Source organism: Pithys albifrons, chromosome 12 (assembly GCF_047495875.1).
Source record: "Pithys albifrons albifrons isolate INPA30051 chromosome 12, PitAlb_v1, whole genome shotgun sequence".
Classification (NCBI taxonomy): domain Eukaryota; kingdom Metazoa; phylum Chordata; class Aves; order Passeriformes; family Thamnophilidae; genus Pithys; species Pithys albifrons.
Window position 1 is genome coordinate 20,734,994 of NC_092469.1, and position 19,391 is coordinate 20,754,384.

Consider the following 19,391-nt stretch of genomic DNA (forward strand, 5'->3'; position numbering starts at 1 on the left):
AGCCCTGTCCAACCTGGCCTTGGGGAGAGCCCAGAAAATAAACTACCAGGCAAGGAGCTGAATTACCTGCCAATCATCTCCCAGTCCCTGTACACAGGGATGTTGGGGTGCTCTCTGTTATCATAAGGTCCAAAATGGCAGTTTGGGGATCCAAACCACTCATCAAACCCGTGTTTCAGGGGGTGGAACTGGGGCCGGTGCCCCAAGTGCCTGGGGACAAAAGCAACAGAGGAGTTAAAATCCTGCTGCACAGAAGCAAATAATCCCATCAGAACAGCATGTAAGGAAACCATCTTTGCCTAAGAAGAACAAACTTAAAGCATTTCAATCAAATAAATGACTCCAGAGCAGTGTCCTGATCTGTCTCACACTTGTTGAAAGCACATCCATGTGGGCTCACCCCAGTGCTCACATATATTCCATTTTATCTACTGTCCAATCTTTGTTTGCCATTATTTCCTTCCATTGGTGTCTTCTCTCCTGCTGATGATCAGCACTGATGGACCACACTGCCCAAACCCACTGCAGACAGGCACATAATGTTTTACTCAAGGATTCTGATCTATGACAAGTCTCTTTTATACCCCTGAGCTGTAAAAACACAAAGCAAAGCTCATGAAATGCACTGTTTTATCTGCATCCCCTTTATGGGGTATTCACGATGCCAAAACGGTACAAAGAGACCTGAATGGAAATGAAATGAGGTTTTTTATGTGCACATGTGGACATAAAACACGTTTAGCTACTCCTGGTGACAGCTCCACTCTACTGTGCAGCTTGAAAATTCTCCATCCTGAACTTCAAGATGAAGCTCCTCTCTAATCTCTGATTTTCGTACTGAAAATTCTGCATTTCCCTCATTTATACCATCCTGAAGACATAGAATGCCCATTCTCTCTGTCTGTAAAGGAGATCCTTGCAGTTTAATGTTTACTTAATCATTCCAGTTTCCACTCACAGTCCTGCATCTGCATCCCCCTCTGCACCTTCTGAACATAAAGGGCATAAACTGCATTTCCTGAAGTAAAATGACCAGTGGAGTTACTCTGAGCTATTCCAAACTGAGCTATAACAGGAATAATCATCATTCCAGCTCTGATCATGGCTTGGTGATGTAACTATCCCTGCAAGTCCAACCTGCAGGATTCCATCCTTTCCTCATTTGTTGACAGGAGGATACAAAGCTATTCCTGGCTGCTTCTACAACAGGGGAGATGAAAAAACATCTTATTCTAAGAAAGTCCTACAGGAACTTACAGAGTCATTAACTAAGGACTCAGATGCAGATTATTCTCTCCCTTTCACAGTACAAAAAACAGAGAGAGGTTTAATTAAACACAACAAATTCTGAAATGATGGTGGAAAATACTTGACTTGCAAACTTATAATTAAACCTGGCACTTGGTTTAATTACAGGACACCTTGAAAAGTTTCTACAAGGGATGATGAAACAATACAAAAATCTGCTGGAAAACTTAAAAATCTTTAAAAGCCTTAAAATTCTCTGCATGGCCAGGATGAGACTCCAATTTAACTATTGTACATTGCATTTCTTTCCACCTTTCTGGGGAGCAGGAGATGTGCACAAACACCAGAGCCTGTTGTTCAGCAGCAACCCCAGGCCTGTCCAGGATGACATTTTTGGGATGCACAACAAGGCACTGCACATTCCCATTTAGTCATATCCCTGCTAACAGCTGCAGGTCCTTCCAGATTTGCCTTTTTCCAAATAACTGGAACCAATCTGTGTTTGCCTTGTTTATTCCCTTTCCCTGGGTGTATGAATTTACATTTATTAGCACTGAACTGCATCTTATTGCATCCAGCCCACTGAGCCGATTCCTCACGGCCACTCTCCTGCTTGGATTTGTGGTGATAAATAATTCACTGGCTGAGGGGGCTTTGCTTCCTTCCCAACTTCAGCAGGTGAATCCAACCACAATCCAGACTCACTCCTTCCTGCCTTGTTAATGAAACTCTTAAATAAATTGTATCCCATTCCTTTGCAGGGGAATTCAGTTTATTAACAAAAACACAGCAAGAGCCAAAGATAAGAAGCGTGTGGGTGCTCAAGGCAAATTCCAAATAAAACCTTGGTGGGGTTTCATTAAATTAAGTGGTGTGAGACATGGATGAAAGCACAGTTAAAGAGTTTATAAATACATGTACACACATAAAAATCCCTTCAACTCTCCATATGAAGATGTAATGGCAACACTCAACCCAGAAATTGATCCCAGCAGGGGGGAAGATCCACCACAGATTCCAAAGCTGGACATTTAAGCTTCAAAACAGGAGGTTTTTTTCTGTGATTCTGGTTTTTCTGCTTCTCCACCCCAACACAAACAAACTGAAATCTCAAAGCAAGAGCCCTTCAAATACATTTACCATTTGCCAATGATCTTATTGACATATCCAGCTTTCTTCAGGAGCTCTGGAAGTAGCAACTCAGAATCTTGGATTCCTCCCACTATATCCTGTGGTGTATATGCTGTGGAAAAGAAATAAAAAACAGCTTTCTGACCCTGAAAAATATCAGAGCAAACAGCAAATGGCCACTTAACATTAATAGCAGTGTTACTGGGTCAGACATAGGAATTAGTTTGCAGTCCCAGCAATGTCACTCCTTGGGAGTCCTCAGAACAAAACAAATTGATCCAGAGAGATCAAAGGGAGATCTCCACCCACTTGTGCATCAGAACAAATAATAAAAGGAACTACCATAAAGGTGGGACCACTGGAAGGGGGAATCAGAAGTCAGGTGCTTTAGGTATTGCCTTTATATTGTAAATTTGCTTTGTATTTTCTACAATGAAGGGTTTTTTCCCTAAATCAAACAACAAATAAATTTGCTCATAATACAAGAACTGAAAGAAATAAGTCTCTCTGAGCCCACAGTTCTCTGGTCCTTGGGAATCTCAGGTGTGGCTTTGGGGTTTGGTAGGAATTGGTCCTTGGACTTTGGGGTTTGGTAGGAATTGGTCCTTGGACTTTGGGGTTTGGTAGGAATTGGTCCTTGGACTTTGGGGTTTGGCAGGAATTGGTCCTTGGACTTTGGGGTTTGGTAGGAACTGGTCCTTGGACTTTGGGGTTTGGTAGGAACTGGTCCTTGGACTTTGAGTTTTGGTAGGAATTGGTCCTTGGACTTTGGGTGTTGGTAGGAATTGGTCCTTGGACTTTGGGGTTTGGCAGGAATTGGTCCTTGGACTTTGGGGTTTGGTAGGAATTGGTCCTTGGACTTTGGGGTTTGGCAGGAATTGGTCCTTGGACTTTGGGGTTTGGTAGGAATTGGTCCTTGGACTTTGGGGTTTGGTAGGAATTGGTCCTTGGACTTTGGGGTTTGGTAGGAATTGGTCCTTGGCTGCTGGTTCTGACCCAGGCATGTCCCAGCATGTGGCATTTCCAAAATCAACCCAGGGATCTTCCCTGGAATCACCACAGGCATGAGTCCTATAAAACTGCCAAGGTTAGAAATGGTTCAAAATTATGAAAAATTTAGAAATTAAGAAACATAACAGGTTAAAAAGGGTTAGAAAACAGGCTGCTGAATAAGACTGTTCTTTCCTCTGGGTGTCAACACACACCCCACGTGATTTTTCCTTCACCAGACCCCAACTCCACTGCCTGGAGGAAACGTTTCTCAGCCAGCAGAAGCAAATGGATCAACCAGCCCTGTTTATGCCTCTGAATTCAAGGAAGTTTTTCTGCTTGATGAGGAGGAAGCAACACATTTCATGCTTATTACCAGCAGTTACCAGGGTAATCCTCCTGTGCCACTCTGGAGGATCCACAAGGGAAGATCTCCAGCCAAGCCTTTGTTCAGAGCTAAACTTCCTGCAAGGCACAGAAGGAAATCAGGAGAGGCAGGGAAATAGGAAAGGGGTTCCTACCATTCCTGGCATGTGCATTGGTGGTGTAGAAGCCATTCCTGACTGGGAGCCGGCCTGTCAGCAGCGCTGCCCTTGCTGCAAACAACAAAAGTGTTCATTGACATGCAGCTCACAGAATCCCAGAATGGATTGGGTTGGAAGAGACCTCTGAGATCATCAAGTCCAACCCTTGATCCAACCCCACTGTGATCACCAGCCCAGGGCACGGAGTGCCCTGGGCTGGTGATCACAGTAGGGTTGGATCAAGACGTGATCACCAGCTCAGGGTACTCTGTGCCACATCTCACTCAGTGCCACATCCACAGAATCACAGAATTGATTGGGTTGGAAAAGACTTCCAAGATCATCAAGTCCAACCCTTGGTCCAACTCCACTCCCTTTACCAGATCATGGCACTCAGTGCCACGGCCAAGCTCAGCTGAAAAACCTCCAGGGATGGGGAATCCACCCCCTCTCTGGGCAGCCCATTCCAATCCCTGAGCACTCTCTCTGCAAAGAATTTCCTTCTGCTCTCCAACTTCAATTTCCCCTGGCAGAGCTTGAGCCCATCGTGCCCCCTTGTCCTATTGCTGAGTGCATGGGAGAAGAGACCAACCCCCACCTGGCCAGAACTTCCCTTCAGGCAGTTCCAGACAGTGCTGAGGTCACCTCTGAGCCTCCTCTTCTCCAGGCTGAACACCCCCAGCTCCCTCAGCCTCTCCCCATGGGACTTGAGCTCCTGCTCCTGCCTAATATCAACATTGCTGTAGGAAGGCTGAGGTCAGAACAGTGACAGAGGGGTGCCAGTGTCCTTTGTCACAGCCAGCTCTAAATCACTCCCATTAGAACTGGCAGCAACTCCCCTCTCTGGTGAATCAGGTTCTGATAAATCATTTCAGTTATTCCAGGACAAATCCAAGTGAAATTTAGCCTCTGTATTAAATTATCCACTGCTGAAGAGTTGTTATTTTGAATAGTCAATGCAGCAGCCCTTACATATATATATATATATAATATATTTAAGAGGAAATCAAAGCACAAACTGATTAGATGCTTAAGGCTAAGTTTTCAAGCTTGACTGAACAAAAATCATGAAATACAAAGAGCTGTCCAGCTTTGACAATAAACTCAAGTCCTGAGTGCAGGGAACATTTAAACAGATGTTTAACTTCAAGCATATACAGTCCCACCACTGGACTTAGGAGGAATTCAGCATATTTTAAATGCCTTTTTTGAGCAGGGACATCATCAGCATGATGCCAAGTGATATCCTAAATGAAAGCCCAAAGAAAAAGCCCATGTTCCTCATTTTTGTCTCAGTTCTTGGCAGCTAATGAGGTTGGAGGGAAAGAGAAAAAAAGAAACCACCTCACAGGAAAAGCAGAAAGGATAAAAATATCTGTGTCTCCCAGACCCAAACGTTTCTTTTATCTCCTGTCCCTGTTGCAAGAACCTTCAAGTCACCAGAGTCAAAACCAGAACACAACCTGCTGCCTTTCCTCCCCAAAGCCAACAGAATCAGGCAAAATGTGGCCACCAACGTGTCAGATCCTGCTTTATTTATTCCAAAATATTATATATTAAAAAACTGCCATGACTGGGGCTGGAATATTGAACTGGAATGGTTTAAAACATCCTTCAGCTGGGCTGATGTGATCACTGAACCAGTGCTCTGCAGGAACTAAAGACTGCAGGTTTTCCAATCAAAACAAATAAAAAGGGAGCAAAATGCAGGATGAAAGCACCAAATCCAGACTCTGGCCTGGGGGTTTGGTTGGGAGTTCCCACCAGAGCCTGGCAAAGACCCTAAACTTCCCCAGAGAAGGTGTTTCTCCTCATCCTTACATGGTTTAAAACTCCAGTTTACTTACAGGGAGAGCAGAGGGGGTTGGCAGTATAAAAATCCAGGAAAAGCATCCCTTCTGCAGCCATCTGGTCCAGGTGAGGAGTCTCCTTGGAAGGCTCTCCAAAAACTCCCAAATCCCCCCAGCCCATCTGCAAAAAGAACCAAAAAAATGCAAAAGTCCTTTGCCACCCCACAATGTTTCTGGGCCCACATAAGGTTTTTATTGCAAGCCTTTATTTATAAATCTTTACAGTGCTCATCTCCCTGCTCAGCAGTCCCCAAAGGTGACAAAAAGGATCTTTCCCATCCCTCTGAAACGGGGAACTCTCACACTTTTCCCTGGTGGGTGGGAAACTGAGATTAAACACAGATTAAATGAGAGATTAAACACAGATTAAACTGAGATTAAATGATTTATTAACAGGTATTAAACCACTTGTAAGAGCCCCAGTTGCCTTCAGTGCCACTCAGAGGCCCAAAGCACACACAGAGCAGGGAGGAAGAGGAAGCTACACACGATAAACTCAGTGTTGTCCAACTGCCATGTCTGACCCTGTGTCTTTGTGCTGGGCCCAGGACTCCACCTCAGCCTCTGGATTCATCCCTCTGTATATAAGGAACTAGAAACACATGGAAAAAGGTCTAAACTCAAAAGCAGCACTGCAGGAAAAACTGGGAAGTGTTTGTTTTAAAGCAAGAGGAGAGAAACCTGCCAGAGGCATCACATGTCCTGCTGCTTATCTGTGGTTTCAACCTGTTCTTCCTCCTCATTCCCAAGGGTCACACACCAGGAGAACCATAAAATTCCCATCATGGTGCCTGAGTTCAGTGCTGAAAACCATTGCTGGGAAAACACAACTCCAGACAGAAAGTTCTAGAAAGGAACAACTTAATGAGCCCCAGGCCCAATGAGAGCCAGAGACTGCCTTGTGCTCTGAAAGGCAATAAATTCCTTTAACTCAGGTGTGTCCCAGGTGAGCAACAGGCACAGAGGGTGGGAGGGATGGAGACCATCAGGAAACCAGCCCCTGGAAGGTGACATGCAAATATTAGGAGAGAAACAAACCAGAAAGGTGTCAGTGACCTGAATGTGCTGGGAATTAACATCTTCCCTTATCCAGGTGTCCAAGGGTGCAAAAGCAAAAAGGCTTTTAGTTGGAAACAAAACTGTGATTATTTTTGCTCTTTTATGATGTATTGCCTTTTTTTTCCCCCATGACCAATTCAGAGAGCAAAAATGAGTGGAATTACTCCTCTTCTTATTTAGTTTTTCAGGAGGCAAGTGTGGGGTTTTAAAGCATTTCCTGAAATGTGTTGGAGTTTCTTTGTCCACACTTGTAGATGTTCCTTATTTGGTGGATCCAATTGCCACAATTCCCTGTGCAGGTTACACACCCAAGCTTGAACTTTAGGATGAGTCTAACAGGGTTTAAAAATCACCAAGACACCCTATTTTTCAATATTTACTATTTAGCTGAATCCTTTCCCAAGGACTGTGGAGTTAATTGCTCAGTCATTATGGAAGGAAGGATAGATAAGATGGTTAGACTTCTAGATAAGGTATTTCTTAATTGCAAATTTCAAAAGGTTTAACTTTATAGCTCTGAGAAGCCTCATTTGTTTTCAGGATATCCACACACAAGGAATAAGGACAGGGCAGATAAACGAGGGGGCAGGAATATACTGAGCCTGGATCTTCCTTTCATTCCCTGCCAGATTTTACACAAAATCTGGGAAGGACTCAAGGAAAACCAGACCATGGTGGCTTTCAGAGCCAAACTTACTCAAATATTCCTGCTTCTTTCACTCAGGCTTTCCCAGATCACTGCACAGACTGTGCCTGAACCCTGTGCTGAGGAGCTCTGACCAGGAATCACAGCCCAGACCCCTCTCAGGGCTGGACCACAACACCTGGAAAGGATGATGTGTGGGGCTGGAAACTGTGACTGAGGGGGCCTGTGCTCTGCACACTCCATGGGAGTCAGAGAGACAGAGCTCCAGGGAGCACAGAAAGCAAAGAAATGCTCAAGACACGTTCTGAGAACACTGGTCTAAAAACACAAACTGTGGCTGCTCCAGCCCTGGGAGTGTCCAAGGCCAGTTTGGAGGGCACTTGGAGCACCCTGGGCTGGTGGAAGGTGTCCCTGCCCATGGCAGGGGGTGGAACTGGATGAGTTTTTTAAGATCCTTTCCAACCCAAACCATTCCATGACCCTGTGAAGAGCCCCTGACCCACCAAGAGCTGCCCCAGCCCACAACTCTCTGTGGAGCTGAGGCCCCAGTTTCCCTCAGCCACAGAATCACAGAATATCCTGGGCTGGAAGGGACCCACATGGATCATCCAGTCCAACCCCAGGCCCTGCACAGACACCCCAACCATCCCACCCTGTCCCTGAGAGTGTCCAAACCCTCCTGGAGCTCTGGCAGCCTCGGGGCTGTGCCCACTGCCCTGGGGAGCCTGTTCAGTGCCCACCACTCTCTGGGGGAAGAATCTTGTCCTGAGATCCAACCTAAACCCCCCTGGCCCAGCTCCAGCCACTCCCTGGGGCCCCACACTGACCCCTTCCCAGAACCCTCTCAGCCCCCCCATGGCCACCAACCCCTCACAGAGACCAACACCACGGAATCACAGAGTGGCTGGGATTGGGAGGGACCTCTGGAGACCCCCAGTCCAACCCCCAGCCCAGGGGAGCAGGTGGCACAGGAACATGTCCAGGTGGGCCTGGAATGCCTCTGGAGACAGAGACTCCAGGCCCTCCCTGAGCAGCTGTCCCCGTGCTCTGCCACCCCCCACGTAAAGTTCTTCCTCATTTTGAGGTGGAACTTCCTGTATTTTAATTTATGGCCATTACTCCTCGTCCTGTCGTTGGGCACCACCAGGAAGTACCTGGGACCATCCTGACACCCCTGGGAGACATTTGTGTGGATTGACGGGATCTCCTCTCAGTTTCCCCGTCTCCAGACTAACCAGACCCAGCTCCAGCGGTGTCCCCTCCCCGGGGACACGCCACAGACCCCTCACCATCCTCTCCCTGCACCCTCACACCGCGTCCCTCGCTGTCCCACCCCGGCCGGGTCACTCCCCCTCGCCGTGCCCCCCCGGGGAACGGCCCCACGGCCCCGCTCACGTCGTCCATGAGGAGCAGGAGGATGTTGGGGGCGGCGGCGGCGGCGGAGGGGCCCAGGGCCCAGCACAGCCTCAGCCACAGCCCCGGCAGCGCCGCGCTCGCCATGGCAACCGCGCCGCTCCACGTGACCCGCGCCACGTGACCGCCGCCCACGTGACCGGGGGCAGGGGCGGGGCAACATGGCGGTCTGCATCGCCGTCATCGCCAAGGAGGTGAGCGGGGACCGGGGGGGGGGCCAGGGAGAGCTGCGGGGCCTGAGGGGACCTGGGTGGGTCCAGGGGGAGCTGTGGGGACTGAGGGGGACGGGAGGGTCAGGGGGAGCTGTGGGGCCTGAGAGGAGCGGGGGAAGCTGCAGGGACTGAGGGGACCGGAGGGGCGGGAGGAGCTGCCGGGACTGAGGGGACCGGGGGGGTCCAGGGGAAGCTGTAGAGACTGAGGGGTTCCAGGGAGAGCTGTGGGGCCTGAGGGGACCGGGGGGATCCAGGGGGAGCTGCGGGGACTGAAGAGGACGGGAGGGGCGGGGGGAGCTGCAGGAACTGAGGGGGGGTTCAGGGGGAGCTGTAGGGACTGTGGGGGTCCAGGGGGAGCTGCGGGGACTGAAGAGGACGGGAGGGGCGGGGGGAGCTGCAGGAACTGAGGGGGGGTTCAGGGGGAGCTGTAGGGACTGTGGGGGTCCAAGGAGAGCTTTGGGGACTGAGGGGGTCCAGAGGGAGCTGTGGGGCCTGAGGAGGGGTGGGGAGTGGGGTTTCAGGCTGTGGGATCTGAGGGGAGCCAGAGTGGGTCCAGGTGGGGTCATGGGCCCTGAGAAGGGACAAGGGGCTGGGGGTCCTTTTGTGGGTCTGAGGAGAAAAGGAGAGTCAGGTGGAGCTGTGGGTTGTGGGAAGGGGTGAGGGGAAAGGGGCTGGGGCTCTGGTTTTGGGGGCTGAGGGGGACGGGGGATCAGGGGGGTTACAGGGCCAGAGTGTGTCCAGGCTGAGCTGTGGGACCAGCTGTGGCCTGAGGAGGGGCTGGAGGGGTCAGGGGGTGGGTCTGGGGTTCTGGTCCCTGAGCAGGAGTGAGGGGAGCAGGACTGGGGCTGTGGGGCCAGGTGAGGTTGTGGGGCAGGGGCTCAGGCTGTGGGGTGTGAGCAGGACAGAGCCTTGGCAGGTACAGGGGGAGTGGGGCAGACACTGGTTGAGATGGGCTGGGATCAGGGACAGTGCAAAGGTGTCCTGCTGACCTGCTGCCAGAAGAGAGGGATTTTCCTCAGGAAGGGCTGGGCAGAGGCTCTGCTGGGACAAGGGGAGAGGGGAGCAGAGAGACCTGAGCCTTGAGCAGTGCCTGTGCAGATGCTTCTCCTGCCATGGGGACAGCTCTGCTCCCAAGGTCTGGAAGGGGGCTGAGAACATAAAATGGTTAAACAGCTCCTGACAGCAGCCAGGACAGCACTGCCAGAGCACCATCACTGATGGAGAGGCAGGTCCCAATCAGTGTGGTTTGTTCTCCCCCTCAGAACTACCCCCTGTACATCCGGAGTGTCCCGACAGAGAATGAGCTGAAGTTCCACTACACTGTGCACACCTCCCTGGACGTCGTGGATGAGAAGATCTCAGCCATGGGCAAGGCCCTGGTGGACCAGAGGGAGCTGTACCTGGGGCTCCTCTACCCCACTGAAGACTACAAGGTGTATCTTTTCCCAGGCCATGGTGTGTTTCATTTAATGAACACAGAGCTGCTTGCTCCTGTTGGACCAGTGACTCCCAGCAGCCCTGTGGGCCACGGAATTGTGGAATGGTTTGGGTTGGAAAGGACCTTAAAGCCCATCCTGTTCCACCCTCTGGCGTGGGCAGGGACACCTTCCACTAGCCCAGCTTGCTCCTGGGTTTTCATAAGCTGGGTGTTACTTTTGGATATCTCAGGTCAGTCCCACTTGGTGATACAGAAGATCTCCAGGTCTCTGTGGTCTTCCAAACAAGTCTTACCTGTGTCCAGGGCACAGCCAGAACATCACAGAATCATGGAATATCCTGAGTTGGAAGAGATCCATCGAAGTCCAACCCCTGGCCCTGCAGAGACACCCCAGCAATCCCACCCTGTCCCCAAGAGTGCTGTCCAAACACTCCTGGAGCTCTGGCAGCCTCGGGGCTGTGCCCACTGCCCTGGGGAGCCTGGTCAGTGCCCACCACCCTCTGGGGGAGGAACCTTTCCCTGATATCCACCCTAAACCTTTCTGGCACAACTCCAGCCATTCCCTGGGGCCTGTCCCTGCTCATACAGATCAGAGGCCCTCCCCATCAGGAGGAATTTTCCTCCTGATTCCAGCCCGGATTCTGTGGCTTTCCCAGGCCCTGCTGTGCCAGCAGCACAGTCCTTAACACCTGCACAGATATGGCTACGTGACAAACTCCAAGGTGAAGTTTGTCATGGTGGTGGATTCCTCCAACACAGCCCTGCGAGACAACGAGATCCGCAGTGTAAGTGCAGAACCCGGAGCCCCCTCACTGCTTGTGCTCCTTCCACTCCTCCAGGAGCTGCTGGGAAGCACAAACCTTCATTAATGCACCTCCAATCCCTTTGCAGATGTTCAGAAAGCTGCATAACTCATACACAGACATCATGTGCAACCCCTTCTATAACCCCGGGGACCGCATCCATTCCAGGTGAGGGGTTCCCACACTGCTCCCTGTGTCTGCCACCTTTTGGGACTCTCAGGGTACCTGTGAGGTAACAGGACCAACCCTCTGGGTGATCAGATCAGCTGTGCATTTTCTAAGTGCCTAAATAAGAACAGCCACGTTGGGTTTGGGCCATTCCTCTTCTTCACATAAAAAACTTATAAAAAGTTATATTGAACTCACACTCCCACCTTAGAACTGGTGTCAGAAATACTAAGTCAAGAAAATTTACTTCTTGGGGAAGAAAAATTTGCCTGTTTCATAGATAAGTGTGAAAATCTAGATAAGTAATGGTTGGATTTGATGATTTTAGAGATATTTGCCAAACTTAATGGTTCTGAATATTAAAATACAGATAAGTAGAGCAGGTGAAAGAGTGAACAGTGGCACTTGCCCACACTTTATCCTTGGGTAGGGACAGGCATTCAGCAGATGTAATTCCTCATGTGGGAGGACCAGGGCCCCCCATTTCTCCTTGTAATCTCCCAGGGAATTTTAATAAACTGGGAGTTTCTAAAGCCTGGACAAGAACCACTTTCACACTTTGCAGAGGCAGGTTTGCAGCCAGGGTAAGACCTGTCCTTACCTCAGCTTAACTAAGTCATTAATTACTCAACAGACCATGCTATAAAGAGTAAAACCATGTGTGCAGCTCAGGGAAAGCCAGGCAGAGGCTGGGTGAGCCAGGGGGGTTGTTAGAAAAGCTCTGCTGAGCAGAACTGGCTGCTCCCTGTAATAATCTGTGTTTCTTTCCTTCTCCAGGGCTTTTGATAATATGGTGAACTCCATGATGATGCAGGTGTGCTGAACCCCTTCCCATCCCACTGTTGGGACCACCCCCCTGTACAGGAGCAGTGATGTAAATATTGTCTTCAGTCTGTGTAATATTTTAAATTTATTCTGTAAAATAAACTTGACACCTGCAGGGTGTGCACGGATTTGTACTGGGGCAAACCTGAGGACAGCACAGAATTCACTGTTCATGGAATGGTTTGGGTGGGAAAGGACCTTAAAGCTCAACTCATCCCACCCCCTGCCATGGGCAGGGACACCTTCCACTCGACCAGGTTGCACAAGATGAGCTCAGAGGTTCCTTCCAACCCAAATCATTCTGTGATCTTCCCTTCATGGGATGATTTTTGGGTGACTCACCTGGCTGTTATCACATCCAGACAAGCCCAGGAACACTCCACAGTGATTCCCAGCACAGGTAGAGCTGGAATAAATCCACCCAAGGGATTAAGCCATCAGGATGGCACAGCTGCCTGGCTCATCCCAAACTATTACTATTAGCATCTCCTCCCCTGCTGCTCTAATTAAAGAATCCCCATTCAATAGCAGGTATTTATATGGAGTAAAACACAAACTGGACTGGAAAAGCATCCCAACTTCACCACTACAAGCAGGAGTAGACACTGAGCAGCTACTCAGTGCTTCTCACACACCTCTACTCCGAGCCCTTCCTGCCCCACAGGCAGCAGCCTGTGCTTCAAGCACCTCACCAGTTAAAAACACATAAACCAGCTAAAAAAATAGAGCTCCAGAGGATCCAGGGAGCCTGGAGAAAGCCAGAACTGCTCATGAAGTTCACACAGCAGGATCATTTATTTTAAAAATAAGTGACAGTTACAATACTTTCTCAAACAGAACTTAAGTACCTTTAATCAACAACAATCTGGCAAATCAGGGGAGATTGAAGCCTCTCCCACCATCTCCACAGGGCACAGCTGTGCACTGCTATCTCCAAATATTTTAATCTAAAAGTCTTCACTGTTTTCACTCACAGAGACAGCAGCTCTGCATTTCCTTTTCTACAACAGAGTCCAAACACCCCAAAGTAGTTTTTTATTAAAAAATAAGTCTCAAAAGTTTACAGACCTACCAAACAGAAGCCCTAGAAAAAGCTGGTTTATAGCCTAAGGGTAGCTCAAATCAGGGTCTATCCTCTGCAGCAATCAGCACAAAATCAACACAACATGAAGAGTTAAGGCCCCAAGCTTTGAAAAATAAAAATTAGAGATCTTAAAGGGGAAAAAAATCAGTGGGATTTTTAGCCTGGCAATGCCCCCTGAGCTGTGAAAAGCTGCTTTAGGAGTCAGTTGCATCTGTTGCATCTGGGTTAGAGGAATCCTAACCAAGGATCCCGAAAGATTAGTGGGAGAATTACATAATAAAACCCATTTCCATGCAGAACTTCCCCCAGGAATGCTGTCCTGCTGGTGTTCCCAGCCTGCCTCTTTTAACATAAAGTTTTCCCTTTAAACACAAGTGGCTTCATAGCTCATGAACACAAAATCAGCAGGAAAGGGAAGAGTCAGGAACCTTGTTCCCTTGTCCCCAGCTCCTGTGGTGCACTTTGATCTCAATCCTCCAGCTCAGCTGGGCTCATCACACCATCCTCAATGCAAATCCAGAGCAGGGAATAAAGAGGAAAATCAGACCAAATTTGCAAGAGTGGAGGTGATTTTGTGATGCTGCTTCTGCTGCAAATAAAGTCAAGTGATGAATTGGCAGCACCCTTTGATCCCTGCAGCTTTGGAATAAAAGGAGGAGGGAGGAAGGAGGGGGTTGCTGACTTCCAAAATAAAAAGGTGGAAGGGTTTTGTGACACTCAGGTCTTGTTTAACTATCAGAGATACACAGATGTTTCCAGAGAAACAGCAAGGGGTGCTTTTTCCTGACCTTAGATATGCAAAGACAGTGAGCTAAAAGCCAGCCCCAAAGCACATCAGGCTCCAAGAGCAAGGTCTGGAATCCAAAGGGCTGATGAAGGAAAAGCTCCCCAGCAGTCACATCTAGAACTGCAACACAAGACTTTCTCCATTGATCTGAGGAAGGAAAGTCTGTGGAAGGTCTTCAGGATCTTCTCAGAAGAGTAGGCAGCCCCCAGGTGCAGCACGAAGAGCTGGCAGAGCTGAGGGATCCTCCTGGCTGATCAGTGGGAGCAAACCAAACCCTCCAGTACAGCCCTTTTCCATGGGATGAGGAGACCTGATGGTCTGGGAGAGCTCTTCCCTTCTCAGGATGGTGTTCTCTGGAATGAGCCTCTTCTAGATGCAAACACAGTCCCCAGAGCAGAGCTGAGGTGAGCTGAGCCCCTCCTGGGATGCTGGAGGAGGGAGCAGATCCCATCTTCCCTCCTGCAGCCTGGCACAGGGCTCACCAGAAAATCCTCACAGCCAGGCAGATGGCATTTTTTTAAATTAATCTGATTTTTTACTTGGGTAGGCATATTTTTAAATCTCTCCAATTCCATCTCCTCATTTCAGTCCTGTTGGCATCACCAGGGCAATCCAGTCCTTTCTAGTATGGAAAATACCAAGGCAGCAGCCTTGCTCGACCCCTAAATGGGAACAAAACCAGCACCTTAAAGCACAGGGCACCTGCTCCCTCACCCCTCCAAGGGCTGGGATTCACACCCCTCTGCACCAGCTAACCCAGACTGCACCCCCAAAAGCAGGGGAGCCCCAAGCCAGGCACAGCTCTAGGACTAGTCAGGCTGGGAGTGCAATGCCCACCCACCACCCCCCACATCTCTGCAGGGACAGAAGGACAGGACAGCAGCAGATTTTTCAGGTGTTCCTCCCTGCCAGAGCCCTTCTCCATCCTACCTATCCATACCAGGGGGGGGAAGGTGCAAAGCCAAGATGCTGAGCACAGCCAGAGCAAGGGGCAGGTAACCCAACCCCAAGGGCATCCTGCCCAGTCACTCACCTGCACGTCCTCCCTCGCATCCTGGGGTGCTGCCCTCCATAGTGGCCTCCCCACCGGCCTTGGTGGTGGCCCCGGTAGCCCCCACGGTCAGTGGTGCTGATGCCAGGCATGTTGGTCCTCTTGGGAAGCACCTGGAAGGAAGGAGGGGCTGTCAGAGCAGGGATTTGGCACAACCCCACACACCTGGGGCTGGGAGGGGGCCGGGTGGGTGCAGGGGCCTCACCTGGCTCTTACCTTAAGGACCCGGCCCCTGAAGGTGCTCTCGTCCAGCTCCACCGCAGCCTTCACAGAGCTCTTCTCCTCAAACTCAATGTAGGCATACCTGTGAGGGGATGGGGTGAGCAGAGCCCCAGGGGCACCTTGGAGACCCCTACCCCAGCCCCTGCATACAGCACTGACCCTTTGGGGTGCCCTGAGAACTTGTCACAGAGGATGGTGACCCGGTTGATCTGCCCACAGCTGTTGAAGTGAGACTCCAGCTCTTCTGCTGTGCCCCCGTAATCCACCTGCAACGACAGTCCAAACCCCCCAGCTCATGGGTCTGGGATTCACAGCCCCTCACAGGAGGCAAAAGGGCCAGCTGGCCCCACTCACAGCTCCAGCATCTCCTGAGGGTCAGGAGACCCTCCCAGTGAGTGTTACAGCCTGGAAACACAAATCCAAATGAGCCCATTCCCCATTTTGAGGGAACAAGAAACACCACACAACCCTCAGCTTCCAGAGGGGTATTTTGAGGAGCTGACACTTGCAATGGAGGATCTGCAAGTGGCTGAGACTTACAGGCAGAGACTGAGCCACAGTCCCAGTCTGGGCTGGGTAGAGGAGTAACATTTGGGATGGGACCAGCCAGCCTTTTGTGGGGGGCAGATGGGCCCCATGCCCAGGATCTGGGACACACACCCAGCTGGTCACAAGGCAATGGGAAGGACTCTGCTCCAGGGCTCCCACTTACATTGCCCACGTAGATGGATCGCTGGTCAGCCTCCACCTTCTCCTTGGCTGTCTTTGGGAAGAGACCTGCAGAGAGAAGGGGTGCTTTGTCATGGACAGAGTGGCAGAGGGATGTCTGTCTGTGCAGGTGTGTCCCCAGCACAGTCACCACCGAGCTAACACACTGCAAAGCTCCCCATTTCCCTGGTCACAGCCAGGTGTGCCCAAAATCCCCACAACTGCTACCTCCAACTTCAGGCCCTTGCCCCTTTTCTCTTCACAGTGACTCCTCTACTGGGGCTGTTGGTGCTAAACTCAAAATACTTAATTGAATTAAATGCAATTAAATTAATTTATTGCATCTTGGCCCACACAGGTAGAAGGTAAGAGCTAATATAACCTGCATTAGCACCATGTCATGGCTGGGACCCCCCTCACCCACCTTATGTGTCCAGTCCCAGGTGCCTAAAGCAGCAAAGCCACATGCTGTGGCTCTAGAGGTGTCCCTGAGCAGGGCCAGCAGCACTTAGGGACAGCCCATACCTGCCTCTGAGCTCATGAACAGGTGGTTCTCAGCTTCCAGCTGCAACTCCCTCAGCTTCTCATCCTCCTTCTCAATCTCCCGCAGTTTGGCTTTGATTGCCTCCAGCTCCTGAATCCCAAACCAAGACTCACATGAGGAGCACACAGGGCAGGGACACCCCGGGGTAGGAAGTTTCCCCTTTCCTTTGAGCACCAGCAAAAACTGGTTTCCCACCCAGGCAGGCACTCACCGGGTCCTGCACAGCCAGCTCCTCCCTGCTGTTCCCCTCCAGCTGGCTCAGCTCTGAGTCGTCCTCTGCTGCCTTACACAGGGCTGCCATCTCTGGCACGTCCCAGGACACCTCTGCTTCCAGGGACAGTGGGTCCTGCCACCAGATGTCTGAAGTGCCCTGGAATAAAGGACTGGACAGGACAAGGGGCAAAAAAGGCACTTAATAAGCAGTCACTTAGCAGGGAAGCTAAGGCAGAACCTCAGCTAGGCAAAGGCTTTCAAGGTGTTTCCAGCAGAAGGATGGACAGGTGACAGTAATGCAGCTTATTCTCCGTGCAGCAAGACCACAAAACTGCAAGAGGGAGGGCAACCAACAGGTCTCCAGTTCAGTCTGAGTCACTTCCCAGCTCAGGGGGGCTACAAAGGGAACCTGGAAGCAGCTTCCCTCAGGTGGCAAAAAACGCAAGAGCACAGCCCACAGCCAGCTGGCAGGGAAGCAGAAGAGAAGGCAGGACCTGCCCACCATGAGAGCTCTCAACTGCATAGAAGGAACAGCACGGAGCTCTGCGTCCCCCACCACAGGCAACCCTGCACCCTCCTAACCCCGGGGAGCTCACAGAGGGCCACGCTCTCCCACCCGTGCGCAGGAAGCCCACCCTGCTCCATCCCGAGAGGACCCCAGCGGCTGCCGCCGAGCTGCGCCCGCCCCGGAGCCCCCCCGGCCCCACCTGGCCCGACCCCCGAACATGCTGTGCGGAACCTGCGGCAGCTGCGCCCACGTGCGGATCTCCCGCCACCACGAGCGCCCCTCGCGCCGGCGCGCCACTTTCACACATCAGCGACCAATCAGAGCGGGGCGCGCGCCAGGCCCCGCCCCGTGCCGGCAGGGCGGGGGAGGTGGCCCCGCCCCTCCGAGCCCCCGTGGCCGCGGGTTCGAGATCCGGTGGCGGCAGCGGCGGCCACGTGTGGAGGGTACACGTGGCCAGGTGGGGGCATGGCCCACCCTGGGGCGGGGGAATCCCTCCCCACCCCGAGCCTCCCAATGCAGTGACCCCGCTGGTGGTGCTGGGGACACCAGCTGGGCGCTCCAAGGAGGGGAGGTCACATCCCTTTGGGTTCCCGAGGGACACACCTGAGTGCCCCGGCTATGGATACCCCTCCTTTGCAGTGACCAACCCCAGGGCTGCAGGTCACCCCCCAAGTTGGGGCTGGGGCACGGGGTGCACGGCACTGCCAGCAGCAGGGGGTGAGGGCACCCCGCATAAGCCCAGGCTGCAAAGCCTCTGGTTGATATTAAATTGTCTTTATTACACAGATACAGAGTTAAGAACAGACATAACCTGAATCATAAAGTTTACATCTTTCACAGGTCAAACATACAGTACACTTAGAGAAAGCGGGGAACAGCAAGGGGGGGGACAGCATGCCGAAGGAAAGTCCTACCACGTCATCTCTCTGGGCTGGCCCCAAAAACCCATGCCTGGTTCTGGTTTCCAGCCCCCCAGGGTCTCCTGTGCCCTGGTGCCCCGTCCCCAGGGCTGGCAGGGTAACACGGGCAGGGCTCAGCCCTGCACAGGACCAGGGAGCCGGGAGGAAGGGGGGACACTGGCACCACATCTCCCTCCCGGGGCCGTGGCTTTTGGTGGCATCGGAGGAGCCCCAGGGCTGCCACCACCAGTGGGGACACCCCATCACAGTGTCTGGGGCCTGGGAACACGGTGGCACCTTGTCCCTGAACTCAAACCCACCAGGATCCAGAGGGACACCCCGAGGAGAAAGGAGGGAATTCCAGCAGCCCCCAGAGGAGGAGGATGAGGAGATGCTGGGGGAGCGTTTGGGAGGCTCTGGTAGTGATGGAGCAAAGCCCAGACAGGTGTGGGACCCCCACTCTGGGACATCCAGCCTTGCTGGGAAGTGGCACTTTGGTTTCAACTGGAATTTCAGGTTGGGAATTGTGAGGAAGAGGCTGGAGATGGGACCCCTGTGCCATGCTTGGCACAGGAGAGCCACCATCTCTCCTGCCACCTCCTCCAGCCTGGTGCCACAGACAGCACCTGGTGCCCTGGGCTCTGCCTCCCTGTGGGGACAGGGACATGGGACGTGCTGTCCTCATGTCCCCAGTGCTGTCTCCTTGCCCCAGCCACAGTGGGGGCAGGACACCCAAGAGTTGTGGGCAGTCACAGGCACCTGATCTGGCCCAGACACCGTGGCACCCCACACTGCCCCACAGCCACCAGGGTGTCCCTGCCCCAGCCAGGCTGTGCCAGCACCACGCCAATCATCCATCTGCCACCTCCCAGATGCCACAAAGCCACCAAAGGACACAGCTGGGGCACAGCACGTGGCACACATCCCTTGGGGCCCCACACACCCCAACACCACCAGTGTAGAGCACAACCCCAGGGAACAGCCACTGCTCTGCCCAGCAGCCCCCCAGCCTTGCAGCTGCACCGTCCCCCCGGAGCACGGAGTTTTTTGGGAATATCACATTTAAAG

At 51.9% G+C, this 19,391-nt stretch overlaps 3 protein-coding genes across 6 annotated transcripts in view; 1 reads left to right on the forward strand and 2 right to left on the reverse strand.

Moving 5' to 3' along the window:
• The window catches only part of GALNS (galactosamine (N-acetyl)-6-sulfatase), a 53,187-nt gene extending 44,225 nt beyond the window's left edge, over positions 1–8,962 (reverse strand). For 3 of the 4 annotated variants that reach the window (XM_071567489.1, XM_071567488.1, XM_071567487.1), the window contains exons 1-5: positions 8,844–8,962; positions 5,741–5,864; positions 3,891–3,965; positions 2,389–2,491; positions 67–210 (exon numbers count right to left, since the gene is read on the reverse strand). In XM_071567489.1, the coding sequence (XP_071423590.1) occupies positions 67–210; positions 2,389–2,491; positions 3,891–3,965; positions 5,741–5,864; positions 8,844–8,948 (551 nt within the window). In that variant the 5' untranslated portion in view covers positions 8,949–8,962. The remainder of the gene's footprint in view (positions 1–66; positions 211–2,388; positions 2,492–3,890; positions 3,966–5,740; positions 5,865–8,843) is intronic. The other variant, XM_071567490.1, reaches the window with a different exon arrangement.
• Positions 8,963–8,997: 35 nt separating this feature from the next.
• Positions 8,998–12,425, forward strand: TRAPPC2L (trafficking protein particle complex subunit 2L). The gene is made up of 5 exons (XM_071567422.1): positions 8,998–9,055; positions 10,336–10,508; positions 11,209–11,296; positions 11,403–11,482; positions 12,260–12,425. The coding sequence occupies exons 1-5, from the start codon at positions 9,023–9,025 to the stop codon at positions 12,303–12,305; spliced, it is 420 nt and encodes a 139-aa protein (XP_071423523.1). The 5' UTR covers positions 8,998–9,022; the 3' UTR covers positions 12,306–12,425.
• Positions 12,426–14,767: 2,342 nt separating this feature from the next.
• PABPN1L (PABPN1 like, cytoplasmic) lies at positions 14,768–17,643 on the reverse strand. The gene is made up of 8 exons (XM_071567572.1): positions 17,624–17,643; positions 16,915–17,086; positions 16,685–16,793; positions 16,164–16,228; positions 15,611–15,717; positions 15,446–15,533; positions 15,212–15,342; positions 14,768–14,840 (listed from the first exon to the last, which is right to left on the reverse strand). The coding sequence occupies exons 1-8, from the start codon at positions 17,641–17,643 to the stop codon at positions 14,801–14,803; spliced, it is 732 nt and encodes a 243-aa protein (XP_071423673.1). The 3' UTR covers positions 14,768–14,800.
• Positions 17,644–19,391: the final 1,748 nt, after the last annotated feature.

What these genes read in the sequence shown, in the direction of transcription:
- TRAPPC2L (XM_071567422.1), top strand. Translation starts at nt 9,023, where the DNA reads ATGGCGGTCTGCATCGCCGTCATCGCCAAGGAG. An exon ending in TCGCCGTCATCGCCAAGGAG is followed by an intron (nt 9,056 to 10,335) that starts GTGAGCGGGGAC and finishes TCTCCCCCTCAG; the next exon opens with AACTACCCCCTGTACATCCG. An exon ending in GAGACAACGAGATCCGCAGT is followed by an intron (nt 11,297 to 11,402) that starts GTAAGTGCAGAA and finishes ATCCCTTTGCAG; the next exon opens with ATGTTCAGAAAGCTGCATAA.
- PABPN1L (XM_071567572.1), bottom strand. Translation starts at nt 17,643, where the DNA reads ATGTTCGGGGGTCGGGCCAG. An exon ending in AGCTGGCTGTGCAGGACCCG is followed by an intron (nt 16,794 to 16,914) that starts GTGAGTGCCTGC and finishes TTTGGGATTCAG; the next exon opens with GAGCTGGAGGCAATCAAAGC. An exon ending in TCAGGGGCCGGGTCCTTAAG is followed by an intron (nt 15,343 to 15,445) that starts GTAAGAGCCAGG and finishes CCTTCCTTCCAG; the next exon opens with GTGCTTCCCAAGAGGACCAA.